The 16,205-nt window shown below is 55.7% G+C and overlaps 2 protein-coding genes across 7 annotated transcripts in view; both read left to right on the top strand.

Annotated features, from left to right (window-relative positions):
• Nucleotides 1-4,923, top strand: part of NUP98 (nucleoporin 98 and 96 precursor) — a 42,619-nt gene extending 37,696 nt beyond the window's left edge. For all 6 annotated transcript variants that reach the window (XM_056327798.1, XM_056327797.1, XM_056327795.1 and 3 more), the window contains 5 exons: nucleotides 276-497; nucleotides 1,316-1,557; nucleotides 2,045-2,199; nucleotides 2,660-2,771; nucleotides 3,352-4,923. In XM_056327798.1, coding sequence (XP_056183773.1) covers nucleotides 276-497; nucleotides 1,316-1,557; nucleotides 2,045-2,199; nucleotides 2,660-2,771; nucleotides 3,352-3,569 — 949 coding nt within the window. In that variant the 3' untranslated portion in view covers nucleotides 3,570-4,923. The remainder of the gene's footprint in view (nucleotides 1-275; nucleotides 498-1,315; nucleotides 1,558-2,044; nucleotides 2,200-2,659; nucleotides 2,772-3,351) is intronic.
• Nucleotides 4,924-7,399: 2,476 nt separating this feature from the next.
• CHRNA10 (cholinergic receptor nicotinic alpha 10 subunit) lies at nucleotides 7,400-10,268 on the top strand. Its single transcript, XM_056327693.1, has 4 exons — nucleotides 7,400-7,720; nucleotides 8,213-8,367; nucleotides 8,791-9,323; nucleotides 9,478-10,268. Exons 1-4 carry the CDS (start codon nucleotides 7,400-7,402, stop codon nucleotides 9,960-9,962), a joined length of 1,494 nt encoding a protein of 497 aa, XP_056183668.1. The 3' UTR covers nucleotides 9,963-10,268.
• The last annotated feature ends 5,937 nt before the right edge of the window (nucleotides 10,269-16,205 follow it).

The following is a 16,205-nucleotide window of genomic DNA, read 5'->3' as shown; positions in this document are numbered from 1 at the left end:
CTTTTTTGAAGGCATCAAGAAATCTGTAGGAGAGCCACATACAAAATAAAAGATTGTGACAGTCTGGATGCAGACTCAAAAGAAGAGCAAAAAGATTTCAAGAGTTGCTCCTGTCTTTTAAAAACAAAACAAAAACCCCAAACCCCCACACTGGTGTAAGTCACATACACAATAATTGGAGGTGGGTGAAGGGAAAGAACTAGGTAGCAGTGAGTGTCTGATTTTGTTATGTGGACACAATTAGCTATTTATATTGCAAATATTTTTCCCTACAGGCACTATGATCTTGACCAGCTGCTTGATCCCAGGAGTATAACATCTGACCCTCTGGACTATCGTCTCAGTTGGCACCTGTGGGAAGTGCTCAGAGCTCTGAATTACACCCATCTATCCAAGCAGAGTCAAGGAGTGCTGAATGCTAGCTATGCTGCCCAGCTTGAGAGTGAAGGTCTTTGGAAATGGGCTGTTTTTATACTGCTGCATGAGCCTGATAGACAGTGAGTAGAAGAATATTTTTTTTCTGCCTTGAAAATAATGTTGCCTGTGTTAAAGCCCTGCTCTGTACACTGTAATTATCATGGCTTCTCACATTGAACTGGAACTGTGCAGCTGGAGATCTTTATGCCACTTGTAAAAATTGTGTGCTGGGATTACAAAGTGGCATGAATAATTCTGCTTAGTTAAATGTCATTAGATGTTAAATAGCATTGTATTGTAATGACTGAAAGTCCTGAACCATGCTACTGAAGCAGATATCATAGTAATTTTGATAACCTAGAGCTGTGTATATTGCCTGTGGCTCAGCAAGCTTACTACATTCAAGAACTTGCCTTGAAAACATCATTAATGCTAGAATACTGTAACTGTACCTGCTGGAGCTGAACAGAAGCAAGTGTGTTTGAAAGGAAAGCTTGGGAATTAAAAAATTGTCTTAAATTTGTAAATAACTCATCTTTTGTGAAACAGCTGTCATTAATGCACTGCATTAGAATTTTTTTTCCCAGCCAATAACTTCAAATAGAGCCTGTATATTACTTTTAGGGGCCTGGGTGATACTTAAATGTTCTAAGCTTACAACATTTAAGATATTACAAGGTACTAGCAATGACATTGTTCTTAGCGGTTAACACGCACTGAAGAAATTTTAGAGCTTGCCTTAAACTAAGTCTTGCAAGACCTGACAAGGCTGGCTTTTGCAGTCACCAATAAATACTATGCAGCCTGCTGTTTAGCCTTTGGCTACTTGTATTGGACTGCGTGGTGCAGAACGCAGGATTGCTTGCTTGAGTAATGCCTTGTCCTCTCTTCCCCCCAGCATACGGGAGAAGGCAGTGCGTGAACTCCTAAATCGGCATTGTGTTCTCTCAGAGACACCGGAGTCTTGGGCCGAGGAGACTTTTCTGACACAGAGGCTCTGTGTCCCCCCGGAGTGGATTCATGAGGCAAAGGCAGTTCGAGCAAGGATGGAGGGCGACAAGCATAAAGAAGCCCTCTTCTTGTTCAAGGCTGGGCACTGGAACCAGTGTCACAAGCTGGTTGTCAGGCACTTGGCCTCTGGTGAGTCTGCTCTCCTAATATTTTTGCATTCTGGCTTTTGAACAGCACACAAACGCAGTAGGAACAGAAGTCATTGGGCATTCAGTAATTCAGAGGGGTAGGGCTGTGTTTCTAGCAACAGGGTTTGCAGAGAGTGGCTGTTTCAAAATGTGGTACCTGGCATGATGATTCTTCACTGCAAGCACGTGATAAGGGCAGTGCTTCACCCTCTGCACATCCACCTTGCTGTGCCAGGGGTGCCTTGGAACAAAGGCAGTGGTAGTGTTCCTGGAGCCCTGATTCTGTGGGTGTCCCTGCTCTAGGAAATGGAATGGCTGTAGTCTTGCCTTTTGTAGGTCATAAATACAAGTATTGCCAGAAACGCTTGTCAAAGAGTTACAAAACTGACTGAGAGTGCAGTCTGTCAGTTGCTTTTTCTCTAACAATCAATGTGCCTGACTTGTAAGAAACTTTTTTGTTCTGTTACTGACACGCTTGTTCTCTTTAGATGCTATTATTAATGAAAACTACAAGTACTTAAAAGGATTCTTGGAAGGTCTCGCCCCTCCAGAGCGTAGTGTACTCATCCAGGACTGGGAGGTGGCAGGGCTGGTCTACCTAGATTACATCCGTGTTATTGAGACGCTTGATAGGATTCAACAGGTAACAAACTAAAAAAAAATTGTATTTTTTTTCCCTACAGTTTGGAAGCACATACAGAGTCTTGCTTTTAGAATAACCTTTTATTCACTGATCAGTGCTAATGTTAATGTTTCCCTTTTGCAGACACTAACAAACAGAATACGGTACACCCCTGAAGATAGAGAGATTTGGTAGATACTGTCAAAATAAGATGTGGGCTCTTTCCTGTAGATATGCTTTATGTAGTATGGCGGTGAGATAAGTGGAAGAGAAGGAATAAAACCAGCAGTTAGCTGCCTAGTGGGGAGTCTGCATGTCTGTCCCCCCTAATTCAGTTCCAGACTTCTCATTTCAGGTGTTAACTTCAAACAGGTTTTAGTGTAGATTGCCTTCTGTTGGATGAGTTTTGGCTTAGAGTGCTCTTAAGTGGTCTGTGAGCAGTTCTGCTGGAAGGCTTTGGCTGACTCTCACTTGCTTTTAGCTGGATTGTTCCACCTACGAACTGGAGCGGTTACATACCAAAGTGACATCGCTGTGCAACAGGATAGAGCAGATACAGTGCCACAGTGCGAAGGACCGCCTGGCTCAGTCAGGTACAGTGACATCAATATCTAGCAGCCTGCTGGGAAAGCTGGTTTTACATCCTAGACCAGCTAGTTCTGGTTGTCACCTGGGCTGCCAGAATATCTGTCCCTTTGTGTGTGTGGAGAAGGAAGGCTGTGGTCAGTGAGGTGAGTCCTGAGTTGCTCCAGGAGTTACTGTACATGTGGCTGTTGATCATAATTTCAGGCAGGCTTTGTTGCCTAGTTGATGTGGCATCCAATGTCTGGCCTTTTCAGTAAAGCATATTGTCCGTACTTAATTTTACAGCTCCAGATACAGCCATGAGCATACTTGCAGAAGGCAGTCCAATCTAAGGAATAAGGTCAATTTTTGGTTACAGTGGTGGAGAAAGTCTGTGTGGAGAGAGGAGATTCACTGCTGGAGCTGAGAAAAGGCCAGGTCACACTGGCACGGCTCCACCAGCCCAGCCAGATGTCTTTGCTTCAAAACTTGATGTTGAATTGCTGTTCAAGCGCACACCTCTGCAGGCTGAGCTCTTAGCTCACATGCTAGCTCCTACTCTGCAGTATGGTGCGGACCTTGCAGAAATGTTCCTCTTGCTCTTTCCAGATATGGCCAAGCGCATCGCTAACCTGTTGCGGGTGGTCCTCAGCCTGCAGCATGCCCCAGAGCCCGTCACTGACTCCATGCCTGACCCACAGCGTGTCCCTCTTCGCCTGCTCGCTCCCCACATTGGACGGCTGCCTATGCCGGAGGACTATGCCTTGGAGGAGCTCCGCAGCCTCACCCAGTCTTACCTGAGGGAGCTGACAGTAGTGACTCATTGAGGAAGAATCCTTTCCATCCTTTGACAGTTTTTATTGTTTGTTAACTGTTTATCCTTGTTCTGAGGGCGAACCACCTCTCTAGCCACGCAGATTTTTCCAGAGGTGTAAAACAGCTTTAGTTTGTGGGCTAACACAGGGATTTTTGTAACCTGGGGGAGCATTGAGACTGGTTTGACCTTGCTGGCTGGTGCCCTCAACCACACAACGTTTTCCTAGAGTCAATAAAACACCTTTTGCCAAACCTGTCTGCAGGTGAGATTGTCCCTGTGGAGTGGGGCACAGTGTGGGCTTTGTCTCCTGGCTGATCCTTTTCACTCCTTTTGTTGCAGTACAGAGGATGGTGAAGCAAATTCTGGGACAGTTTTCCATGGGGCAGATTTCCACTTCGGTGGGACTGCGCTTGGTAAACCAATGAACCTTTGGCATCTGAACTCATGGCGGATAAGCTTTAACTAGGGCTTTGTGTTAAAAGTTTGCTCTGTGATTGGGGGTGGGAGAAGGGACTGAAGTTTGGAAGTTCCTTCCTGCATTCTCTTGCTCGGTTGGAAACCTGCCAACGTGTTGTTTAATTTCTCCATCCTCCACCTCCAAAAGTAAAGCAGGCTGCTCTCCTGACTCAAGAGGAAAGGAGGTGGCACCTCTGTGTGTGCCTTATGGTGAGCTCTGCACCATGCAGGCCTCAGAGGGTGGACATCTCCTGGGTCCCGTGCGCAGTAAAACACAGGAGCTTGTCCTCATAGTTGCTGCATTCCGTGCTGCTGATGGGAGGGGGCAAATTCTGCACAGAAAGCACAAACTGCCAGAAAGGTCACCTGCCCGAGGAGCAGAGCAGCCTGGCTGCCCTGGCACTTCAGCCTGCCTCTGCGCTGTCGGATGGCGGCTGGTGTAGGTATTAGGGGTGTGTGCACTCAGACAGGCAGCCCCTCGACCAGCATGTGCCACCTGGCACACGCGCTCATCTGTTTGCCGTGTTACACAGAGCAACACGTGTTACGGAGCCCCCGTCTAGTCTAAGAACATCCTGCAAGCACATAGCTGACCGTGGCATTGTGCTCTGGTATGTACAGTCTTGACTTACTGTGTTTGGAAACCGACTATTTTTGGAAGAAGAAAAAAAGAAAAGCTGTCTATTAGTCTGCTCTGATTTCAGGGTTACTGCAGTGGCACCTCCTGCCATGGCCGGCCAGCCGTGGCTCACAGTGGCTTCCAGCCCACCTGGTGCTGCTTTGTATTGGCTCACTGAAGGTCTTTATGCATGAGGATTATGTAAAGGTTTTTATTAAAAAAAATATAAATAAATGATCTAGATTATTTTCCTGTCTTTTTGAGAACAATAAATAAAATCTTTATAGTATTCCCATGGTTTCCTTTGCTTTTTAAGCAAGACTTCAGTTTCATAGGCATGTGACCCTTGGCTTGTCATACCTGGGTGGCTTGGGCTGGCTCAGGTGGTGGCACAGCTTGTGTGACGGGTGCAGGGATGGTGTTGGGAAAGCTGAATTCCCCTGGAACTGAATCTGTTGGATGTGAGGAGCAGCAGGGAAGGTGTTTACAGGTGTATTGGCACTGATGGATACGGGAAAAGGTGGCTCCGTGTGGAAGGAGAACAGGGATGCAGCACAAGGGACGTTGAGAAGGTACTGGATGTTGTCTTCATCTTTATCTTTGGGTAAGACTGGCCTCCAGCAGCCACAGATGTCTGGGAGCAGTGGGAAGGGTCAGAGTAAGGAAGACTTGGCTTGGTGCAGAGGGGTGTGGCTGGGGAGCACTTAGAGTGGGCATCCTGCATACCTGGGACCAGGCAGGGTGGCCCCATGAGGGCTGAAGGAGCTGCAAGATCGCTTTGATAGTGTTAGAAGGTTGTGGTGATGGAGAAGGTTCATTCAGAGCTGTGGAAGAAAAAGTCACCCCTGTCTCGAGGAGGGTAGGCCAAGTGTGAAAGAATGGAGCTACGGGGTGGTGAGCCTCACCTGGTGCGGTGACAGAGCATGTCCTGGGAACTGTGGAGATGGGAAGTAGAGGGGATCCTGAAGGAGACGGGTGGGGGAACAGCCTTTCTTGGAAGGGGATTTTCTGGAAAGAGGTGAGGGATGGACCAGATTACATCATCATGGCAAAGGGAGGGAAGTGCTTTTCCCATGCAACACAAGGTTTGTTCAGGCTAAAAACTGGCGTGTGCTGGTAAAAGCATGAAATAAACCCTGAATAAATATCCTTGATTGGGCACAATCCAGACCTCTGCTTCCCAGGGCTGGGTGTTGCTGGGTGCCTGGCAGTCTTTTCTCTTCCGAATGGGGGGCTGGGCAGGACCCACTCCCCAGTGCCAGCTCTCTGGCATGAAAAGCTGTAAAAGCAGTGGTGATTTATATCTTCTTGCCCATGCAAGGTGACTGTCCTGCTGTGCCAGCATCACCACATGTAAACTTGACACTGGGCTGTGCTGTGCGGAGAGCCAGGTCACTCTGGCTTTGCGTCGTTCCATTAGCATAATTGCATCTCTGCAAACCCAGCTGCTGCCCTGGGCGGAGGAACAGAGTGCCCAGGACTTCGGCCTGGGGATGAATAATTCACCACCTGGAAACAAAACCTCCAGCCTTAAAACTGATCGGTGCACTGCTTGGCATCTGCTGCCAGGGATCAGCATGGGAAAGGTGCCAGGGAGGTGCTGGGGGAACAGGAGGCAGTGGCCTCCCCCCATGGCTGGAGCCAGGGAGCTGCTCCGGCACCCCTGGGCAGGGACCTCTCTGCCACTTGCTACTTCGTCTCCTGGGTCATGTCCCTTAACCTCCTGGAATTTTGTTCTCACCAGATGGGAATAATCATCCCCTTCCCTTTCCTTGCTCTTTTACTGGGGAGTGGGATGTCCCTTGCTGTGCATGGTAGTTCCTCCACCCAGGGGCCTGCAGCATCTGCCCTTGGCTCTTCCCAGTGCCCTGGCCTCAGTGGGCTTCAGTGCCCCAGTGTGTCCCGGTCAGCCCCAGGCTTTCCTTCTCCAGCTTGCTCTGGGCCAGGACTGCGGGCAGTGGTGCCCTCTCCCTGCAGCCCCCCGGGCCAGAGGTCCCTCAGGCTGCTGGTTTCTAGTGCACGAAGCTGCCAACCAAGAGTGAAGCTGCTGCCAGCTCTGGGCAGACAGAAGCTCCGGACAAGATGGCAAAGAGTGACCTTGTCCATGCCTGCTCCAGCTCACTGCTGCACGGTCCTTGTCACCACGGTCCTGTCCCTGAGCTGCCTGGCGCAGGCAGAGAAGGGGCTGCCCACTGGTGCGGCCAGGAGGGTCTTGTGGCAGTGACGGTTCAGGGTGCCGGTGGGCAAAGCCTCCCCTGGGCTGGGGCAGCTGACAGGCAGCATGTCACTGCCCGGCACCCAGACCCGTGCCAAAGGGGCTCAGCTGCACCCAAACCCCCGCCCAGACCCCCTGCCACGTCCCAGCTGGGCACCCTCAGGGTCGCTTTCCATTACCCTCTGCCACAGAGCTTGCTGCACTGAGACTGTCGGTCCCAAGGGAGGCTGTGCCCCCCCCCCGTCCCAGTCCTGACGTCACCCCAGCACTTACAGGCAGCGCCCCCCCCCCCCCCCCCCCCCGGCCCGTGTCCCCCGGGACCTGCGCAGGGCGGGAGTGCGGCGGGATGGAGCCTGGAGCTCCGCTGCTAGCCCTCTGCCTTGCTGGCTGCCTCCTGGCCCAGGGTAAGCAGCAGAGGGGGTGGCAGGGGGTGCTGGCACCCCCACACCCCACCCCCAGCCCTGGGCGTGGGAAGAGGGTCTGCCAGCCCCTGCAAGCAGCAGCAGCGCTGCACATCGGGCATCTCTGGGAGGGGGACAGTGTCGGTAGGATGGAGGGCTCCGGCTGCTGGCGAGGAGGGACAGGGGCCCTGGCATGCTCCCCCCCGCCCCGCTCGGTTGCCAGGGGGTCCCCGTGCCTGGGTCCTGGGCATCCCTCGGGGGGGTCCTGCTGCACCCCTGGGGCTTGCGCCACGGCTCCTCCAGCCGCAGTCTGGGTGCCTGCAGGCTGCCGGGGGGCGCAGGGCAGGTTCGCCTACAAGCTGCTCCACGACCTCTTTGCCAACTACTCCAGCGCCCTGCGCCCCGTGGAGGACACAGACCGGGCGCTCAACGTCACCCTCCAGGTCACGCTCTCCCAGATCATCGACATGGTGAGTGGCCAGGTGTGGCACCAGCCCCGGCAGCCCAGCCCAGCCCAGCCCAGCCCAGCCCAACCGAGGCTGTTGGGTTTTTGGCTCCTGGTTACTGCTTGGCCAAGCTCTGCTCTCCCGCAGCGGGTCCTGCTCGACCCAGAGCCGATGTTCATCCCTTGAAACCAGCCCATACCCCCCAAAACCAGCCCAGCTTCACCCAACAGCTCAGATCACCTGAACACAGCTGACCATGCAACACCAGCATAGACAGACAGACAGAAGACAGACACCCCCCGACAACCCCCCCCCCCAGCCACACCCCCACACCCCCATGAGGTCAGACCACTTGAAACCAGCTCACATCCCTCCATACCCCCAAAACCATCACAACCTCCTCAAAGCCAGCTCAATCCCTTGGGACCCTTACAGAGGCGATCGGGTGGGGGTCCAAGATAGGGGGGCCAGGCAACACCGGGGTCTCTCCCCATGCCCACCCTCTTTCCTTGGCAGGACGAGAGGAACCAGGTCCTCACCTCCTACCTGTGGGTCCGCCAGGCCTGGCTGGATGCCCACCTTACCTGGGACAAGGACACCTATGACGGCATCGACAGCATCCGCATCCCCAGCAGCTATGTCTGGCGGCCAGACATCGTCCTTTACAACAAGTGGGTTATGCTCGCCCCCCGCCCCCCCCCTTCCCCCTCCCCCCCCCCCCAAGTGGAGGGGGCTCAGGCTGGGGCTGGGGCAGGCTGCACAGGGTATTGCCTGCCTTGGGGCTGTGTGGCTGCACGTGGGGTGGGAGCAGGGAGGTGGGTGGGTGATGTAGGGATATGGTCATACCAAATGGGTGACTGGGGGGCAGCAGGTGCAGGGGGGTCTGGCAACAGCCAGGTGTGCCTGGCAGCAGCCTGCTGGTTGGGACGTGTCAGCATGGGGGTGGCCAGGGGCACTGAGCCACCTCTTTGCGGGGCAGGGTGGTACGGAGAGGGGACGTGGTATTGGGTGGAGGTGTTTGGCCCTGGCCCTGCAGACCCTCACCCCATATGGGGCTCGGGGCTATCCTGGCCCCATGGACGTCCCTCCCCCAGTGCTGATGACCGCTTTGGTGGCTCAATGGAGACCAATGTGGTGCTGCGCTCTGATGGGCACATCATGTGGGACTCACCCGCCATCACCAAGAGCTCCTGCAAGGTGGATGTCTCCTACTTCCCCTTTGATGGGCAGCGGTGCCGCCTCACCTTTGGCTCCTGGACCTACAATGGGAACCAGATCGACCTCCGCAACCGTCTAGACACCGGGGACCTGACAGACTTTGTGGAGAATGTGGAGTGGGAGGTGCTGGGCATGCCAGCCACAAGGAACGTGATCACCTATGGCTGCTGCTCCGAGCCCTACCCCGATGTCACCTACACATTGCTCCTCCGCCGCCGTGCCTCCTTCTACATCTTCAACCTGCTCCTGCCCTGCATCATGGTCTCCTTTCTGGCACCCCTTGGCTTCTACCTGCCTGCCGACTCAGGGGAGAAGGTCTCGCTGGGGGTGACAGTGCTGCTGGCCCTCACTGTCTTTCAGCTGCTGGTGGCAGAGAGCATGCCACCCTCGGAGAGTGTCCCACTCATCGGTGAGCCTCAGCAGCACCCAGGACCCTCCCATGGGACCAGGGTGTCTGCGCTGGGGTGAATGCACAGCACCCAAACTGGAGTGCTGTGGCACAGGGATGGGGTTGCAGGTCTCTAACCCTTCCGCCACAGTGTCACCGCCCATTGTCCACACAGGGAAGTACTACATTGCCACCATGACCATGATCACGGCCTCCACTGCGCTGACCATCTTCATCATGAACATCCACCACTGTGGCCCAGGGGCCCGATCTGTGCCCCCTTGGGCCAGGTGGCTTATCCTCCACCACATGGCCCGGCTCTGCTGCGTCTATGAGGTGGGCGAGAGCTGCAAGAGCTCCCGGCGGGTCCTGGGTGGGCGGGCAGGCAGTGGGGAAGCTGGGGGTCTGGGAAAGAGCCCTGGGGAGGGGGAGGCAGGTGCCGAGGCAGGGGGCTGCCCCAGGGACTGCTGCCTGTGCCACCATGATGGCCTGCTGAGGAACGTCAGCTACATCGCTGGCTGCTTCCGACGCCACCGAGCCACCCAGCACCTGACCGGCGAGTGGAAGAAGGTGGCCAAGGTGATGGACCGCTTCTTCATGTGGGTCTTCTTCTTCATGGTCTTCCTCATGAGTGTGCTAGTCTTGTGCAAAGCTGCCTGATGGTCTCACACACCAACTGCCCCCATACACCCCCTGCCCACAATGCCCCCCAAGGACAGAGGTGACCATGGGTGCCCCATGAGGGTGGCTTATCCCAAGCACCCATTGGACCCCCATGGAGCTTCACAGTGGGAGCTCCACCAGCGCTGGAGGAGAGAAGCCCAACAGCGGGACCCTAACCCTGGCCAGGGCCACCCTGAGCTGCAGGCTTGAGGGGCCTCAGTCCCGTGGACGGCTGTTCCAGGGCATGCACCCATGTGCCCTCATTGCACCCTGCACCCCAGAAATCCCACAAACTGGAAATAAACCATGAAGCATGAATCCTCTCTTTCCTGCCTGGGTTCTAGGGGGGTCCTAGGACCTCACTGCCCTGGGGAGGGGTGCAACACCGGCACTGGCACCAGCTGGCATGGGCTGGGGGTGTGCATGCCATGTGCAACAAAGAGGTGTGAGACCGCCGTGACACCACTCAAATGAGGGTGCGGGGAAGTCGCTGCCCATCTCCTCTCGGTGGTGGCTGAGGCAAGAATGTCACCTCAGAAGGATGGAGGGATCTGACCCTCGATGCCTTAAATGATAAACATGTAGTGTTCCCTGTGGGAAGGAGTGTGGGGCCTGGCAGGAGCTCTGCCTGGGGAGGGAGGCATTGACTCAGTGTTGAGGCAGAGACAGAACTAGACTGCTGAGGCTGGAGAAAGTTCTGGGCACCATCTGATCGAACCCCACCCTGAGCTGGTGGCCCAGGACCATGTCCAGATGGTTCTGAGCATCTAAAAGGATGGACACTCCACCAACTCCCTGGGCAACGTCTGCCAGGGCTTGGGACCCTCACAGAGAAAAGTCTTTCCAAATGGTCAGAGGGAACCTCCTGTGTTCCAGCAAGTGACCATGGCCTTGGGTCCTGCACTGGGTATAAATGGGAAGAGCCTGGCTCCATCCTCTTAGCACCTGCCTGCGGGTCTTAATGTACATGGGTGAGATCCCCCTGAGCTCTCTCTTCTCCAGGCTGAACAGCCCCAGGTCTCTCCGTGGAGGAGCCCCTCCCTTGACCTGCTGCCCGTGCTCCTCCTCATGCAGCCCTGGACACCCTTGACCACCCTTGGCCATGGTCAACTTGGTGCCCACCAGGCCCCTCTCTGCCAAGCTGCTTTCCAGCCGGGCGTCCGCAGCCTGTGCTGGTGCCGGGGCTTGTTCCTCCCCAGGGGCAGGACTCGGCACTTGCTGCACCCAGTGAGGTTCCTGCCAGCCCCTTTCTCCAGCCCAGCCTGGTCCTCCGAAGGCAGCGCAACCACTGGGGTGCCAGACACGACCACCCCCCATTTTGTGGGTGCCAGCAGTGCCCAGTGCCAGCCCGTCCCCACTGGGGCTGGGCACTGACGGTGTCGCAGCCCCAGCTGTGGGATGGATGGACGAGCCACAGCACCAGGGAGAGAGAAAACATTTCTTTTTTAACATTTCAGATGGGGGGGGGAGCTTCCCAGGCAGTTTCCAGCCCTGCACTCCCCCAGCTGCTCACTGGCAGGGGATCGTGCTCCTCTTCTGGCACCAGTGCTGCCACCACAGGGGCTTGCAGAAGCGGATGCAGCGGGGCCGCTAGTGGCGTCTCCCCCAGTCCTCTAGGAAGCCACGCAGTCAGGTGTAGCCCTTCCGCAGGCATCATCCTGCCCAGCACAGCTCTAGGGCCACCTGGCCACGTGCCCTGCGCCTGGTGCTGGGTTCTGGGGTCTGCCATGGTGCTCCTGCCCACGGAGGTGATGTCCTGGCCACTGGTGCTGCTTCTGCCTGGCTCCACGGGGCTCCTCTTGTTCACCTCCATCGGGCTCCTCCTGCCTGCTTGCACAGGGCTGCCTCTGCCTGGTCCTGTCTCCTTATGTTTGTCCTTGTCCCCATCCGCAACCTTGTCCATGTCTGTCCCCACCCCTGGCACCCCCACTCCAAGGCCCTTAGGCCACACTCTGGTCCCCAGCAGCCCCAGAAGGACCTGGACCTCCTTCCTCACTTGGGGGATGAAGAGCACCCAGGCGGGGCTCAAATGACCGGCGGCCCTGCCAGCCCTTGCACCCCCTCGCCGCTGGGCCACCTTTGCTTGCAGCGCTGCCTGCAACTGATTGCTCATCGTGTGCGTGGCTTGGACAAAGCTGTTGGTCTTGAGGAAGAGCTCCCTCATGGCCACGTTCATGACTGGGGGGCTGCCAGAAGTTGTCTCCACAGCTATGGGGCTCTGCGCCCTGTCCCTGTCCCCTCTGTCCTTGGGGACCCACTCTTCCTCTGGCTGTGCTGGCAGCTCCAGTGGGGGCTCCAGGCCAAGGGACAGCCCCACCTCACCTGCTGGACCCTCAACATCCCTGGGGGACAGGGGACAGGGAAGATCCTGTGCAAGTCAGTGCTGCTGGCTGCACCGGGCCAGGGCTCGAGGAAGGAGTGGATGGAGCCCAGGGAAGGCATGGAAGCCAGCGTGGCCTGCGGGGACAGGTGCTCCCTGCTCTGTGTCCTGTCCCCACTGCCCCCAGGAACCCACACTTGCTTAGGCCTTGCTGGCAGCTCCAGGGGAGTGTCCAGGCTGACGGCTGCCCTGGCTCTCCTGAGAGCCCCTTGATGGCCTTGCAGGACTCAGGGGGGCCACACAGGTCCCTGCAGCCAGCTCTGCTGTTGCAGCCGGCCAGGGCTCTGGGAAGGAGCAGGGGGAGTTCAGTGAAGAGGAGCTGCTCCGGGACAGGGAGTGCGGCACGGTCTCTGGGGAGCAGTGCTCCACGCTTGACGCTTCCAGGCTTGCCCTGCAGAGGGGGAGAGGGAAGAGACCCCCGCTGCACCCGGCCCCTCCGGCAGGACTCACGGGCAGCACACCCTCCTTGGCCGGCAGGCAGCGCTGCCCAGCGTGGGCAGGGGCAGGGCATGGGCTGAGGGTCTGGGGCAGGACCTGTGGGTGTCCCCTGCGCTTACCCCATCTCCACGGTTGGTGTGGGCTTCTCTGCTGCTCCATGTGCCTGGGGAGAAGCTGCCAAGAGAGGAGATGGTGTGAGTGGCCAGCAGCCCAGAGCCCCAGGCCAGGCCTTCTGCAGGGTGTCACCCGTTTCCAGGTCGCTTGGAGCTGGAGCAAATGTGAGAAAGAAATGAAACTCTGGCCTGGAGACAAGAGTTTAAAACCCACCTGGGTGAGGCTGTCTATAAAGGAGCCAGGAGACACCTCGGTTCTGCCCCCATCCAGCCTCATAGGGATCGGGGACTGGCAACAAGCAGCTTCCCCCCCAATGCCTGGGGTTACCCTGAAGCCCCTGCACTTTGTCCCCAAGTTTGGCTGAGCCCACCCCCGCCGGACTGAGGGCCAGATGGGGCTGGGCATGCTCCTGCAGCTGCCTGGACCTGCTTCTGCCTCAGGTCCCTGCTGAGAGCCCTGTGAGCAGTGTTGGCACAGGGCTAGGGGCTCTGTGGGACCCCTGCCCCACTTTATCGAAGGAAGAAACACCCTTTTGTTATATCACTGTATACGAGCTGTTGCAGTTTTACCTCAGCTAGTAATAAGTACCATGCAGTCGACTGCTCCCTCCCCAGTGCCCCGAGAAGAATGGGGAGGAAAATTGGCGAGGAATGTAAAACCTCAGGGCTGAGATAAGAACAATTTATTAATTAAAATAAAATAAAATAGGAGGAAGAAAAGTCAATAGTAATAATAAAAACAACAACTCAAAAAGCTACTTGGTACTAAAACTTTGCTGTGTTGAAGTTCACATCTTACTAAAGCAGAGGGTTTTTTTAAACAGACGGATTATTCATAATCAAACACTCTATGATCATATTACAACACCTCCAGTACAAAACATGGTGAGGATTGAAATTGTTTCAGATGGTATCTCTCCCAGAATACTAACCACAGGGGAAACTGAATTGTTTGCACCAACAGATTGTGTGGTGGGACTGCGACCGTGATATCAGTCTAGATGTGAGGATTCCTATAATAACCACAGAGAATGCGGTATGGTTCTGCACCCCAACTTCTCCTCTTCTTTTACATCCTCTGTTGGTATCGGATTCTTGAGTTCTAGTATTTCAGGTATCTTAAACAAATACCCGTGCGTTATCTACAGGAGGCAGCATCAAAACGGTGTTATTGGTGTTGCGAACCAAAGAGCAACCTGAAGTTCAATCTGACAAAGTGCAAGCCATAGCTCTTCAATCAGTGCGGCTGATCACCCCACATCAGGTTATGAAACCTGGAGCGATGCGGTCTGAATCTTGGGCTTCATCAAAAGCCACACGGCCAGCAGGCCCAGGGAGGTGATTGTCCCCCTCTACTCCACTCTGCTGAGATCCCACCTGGAGCACTGCGCCCAGCTCTAGAGCCCCCCACATCAGAAGGACACGGACCTGTCGGAGCGGGCCCGTCGGAGGCCACGGAGCTGGTCAGAGGGCTGGAGCCCCTCTGCTGTGGGGACAGGCTGGGAGAGCTGGGGCTGTGCAGCCTGGGGAGGAGAAGGCTGCGGGGAGACCTTAGAGCAGCTCCCAGTGCCTGGAGGGGCCGACAGGAAAGCTGGGGAGGGGCTTTGGGCAAGGGCAGGGAGTGGTGGGACAGGGGGGAATGGCTTGAAGCTGAGAGAGGGGAGATTTAGGTTGGACATGAGGAAGAAACCCTTCCCCGTGAGGGCGGCGAGGCGCTGGCCCAGGCTGCCCAGAGCAGCTGTGGGTGCCCCATCCCTGGCAGGGCTCAAGGCCAGGCTGGACGGGGCTGGGAGCAGCCTGGGCTGGGGGGAGGGGGCCCTGCCCCTGGCAGGGGGTGGGACTGGCTGGTCTTGAAGGTCCCTTCCAGCCCAAGCCATCCCCTGATTGTGTGATTCTGTGGTATTAGCTGAAGGAGCTGGAGCAATGGCATGCGTATCACTGGAAGGAGACTGCAGTCCTGTTTTCCTCCCTTATCACAGGATGGCTCGTTGGGCTTTCTACTCTTGTACTACAAGGTGCCCTGGATACATTTCTGTGAGCTCAACATGCAAATAATTGGCTCTGGTTGGCCGCTACTGTAACTAAATAATCTGCTTTTTGTATTGAGGAGTATTAACAGCTGCAGATCTTCTGATGAGTCTTTGTGAGGCCCATGCGACTGTACTGTGAGCCCTGGCAACACCCTGAGAGAGAGAGGGAGGGAGGGAGATCACCAGTCCTGCACCCAGCGTCAGACCTGCCAATGGGGGTATTCAGTGCAGAGAGCACTTCAGAGGCTTGTACCTGCTCCTACTTACTGGCCCCAGTCCCTGGGCTTCCGGAACCGCCTCTCTCCCCAGCTCCAGGAGTGCTGGAGACACCCGTCAGTCAAGGGAAGGGACACCAGGCCCCACCTCCCCGTGACTGCCTGTTGCTGCCTCTGGAACCTTCTCTCGCAGCGTGGCCCTGGCTCACAGCACAGTCAGTTGGGCCACGTCCCTTACAGTGGCCAGCAGCTCAAAGCCCCACATCAGGGCTGCTGTGGGGTGTCACCCGTTTGTGGGGTGCCCAGTGCCGGGGTTGCTCGCTGCTCTGCTCCTCCACCCGGGCTCTCGCCACGCTCCTCCGATGCTTTGACTTCTTCCCTCGGCCCTGCAGGACCCCCAGCAGCTGGGTGAGGAGGTGAGAGCAGCTCCCAGCCCCACGACGTATCCCGGATATCGAGCGCTGAATAAAATCAAGTACATGGTTGGTACCTGAACAGTTAGGTTCAGTTACAGGCATTTTGGTATGCCCTGGTAAGCGCTTTGTAAAGCACCAGCAAGTCGTTTGTTTAAAGAAAGAACTTAAAGAAAGAAGAAAGTAGCATCACGTGATGAATGAGCTGGCTGGAAGCTTACCACAAGAAATGAGCTCAGCAAAACTAAGCGCTAAGTAGGGGAAAGGTAATTGCGACCCGGGGAGATGGCGACCACCGACTCAAGAGACGCCCTGGCCCAAAGAGAAGCAGAGGCTGAGCATGCAGACTAGTTAACATAAAAACTGAGAGACTTGGTTAGCAAATAGGAAAACAAGCCAAAAATACTGAGAGAAATATGTAACTTGTCACCAGTGAAGGCTGATGTCTTGGTTTGCCAAACTGTATAAACAGCATAAAGTTTTGACAGCCGGGGAGCTAGGCGTTTGTGGGTTACCACCCAGTGCCCTGCTTTGCACGAACTGGAACACAGGGATGGAAATACCTCGACTCGTGTGTGAATTGGCGCTGCGCACCGGTCACCGAACTCGCTACGGCACAAAAGCCCAGCAGGTGCCATGGCTCTCCCCAGG

Source organism: Falco biarmicus, chromosome 2 (assembly GCF_023638135.1).
Source record: "Falco biarmicus isolate bFalBia1 chromosome 2, bFalBia1.pri, whole genome shotgun sequence".
In the NCBI taxonomy this organism is placed as follows: Eukaryota; Metazoa; Chordata; class Aves; order Falconiformes; family Falconidae; genus Falco; species Falco biarmicus.
The sequence above is the reverse complement of the archived record's forward strand: the minus strand, read 5'-3'. Positions and strand labels throughout refer to the sequence as shown.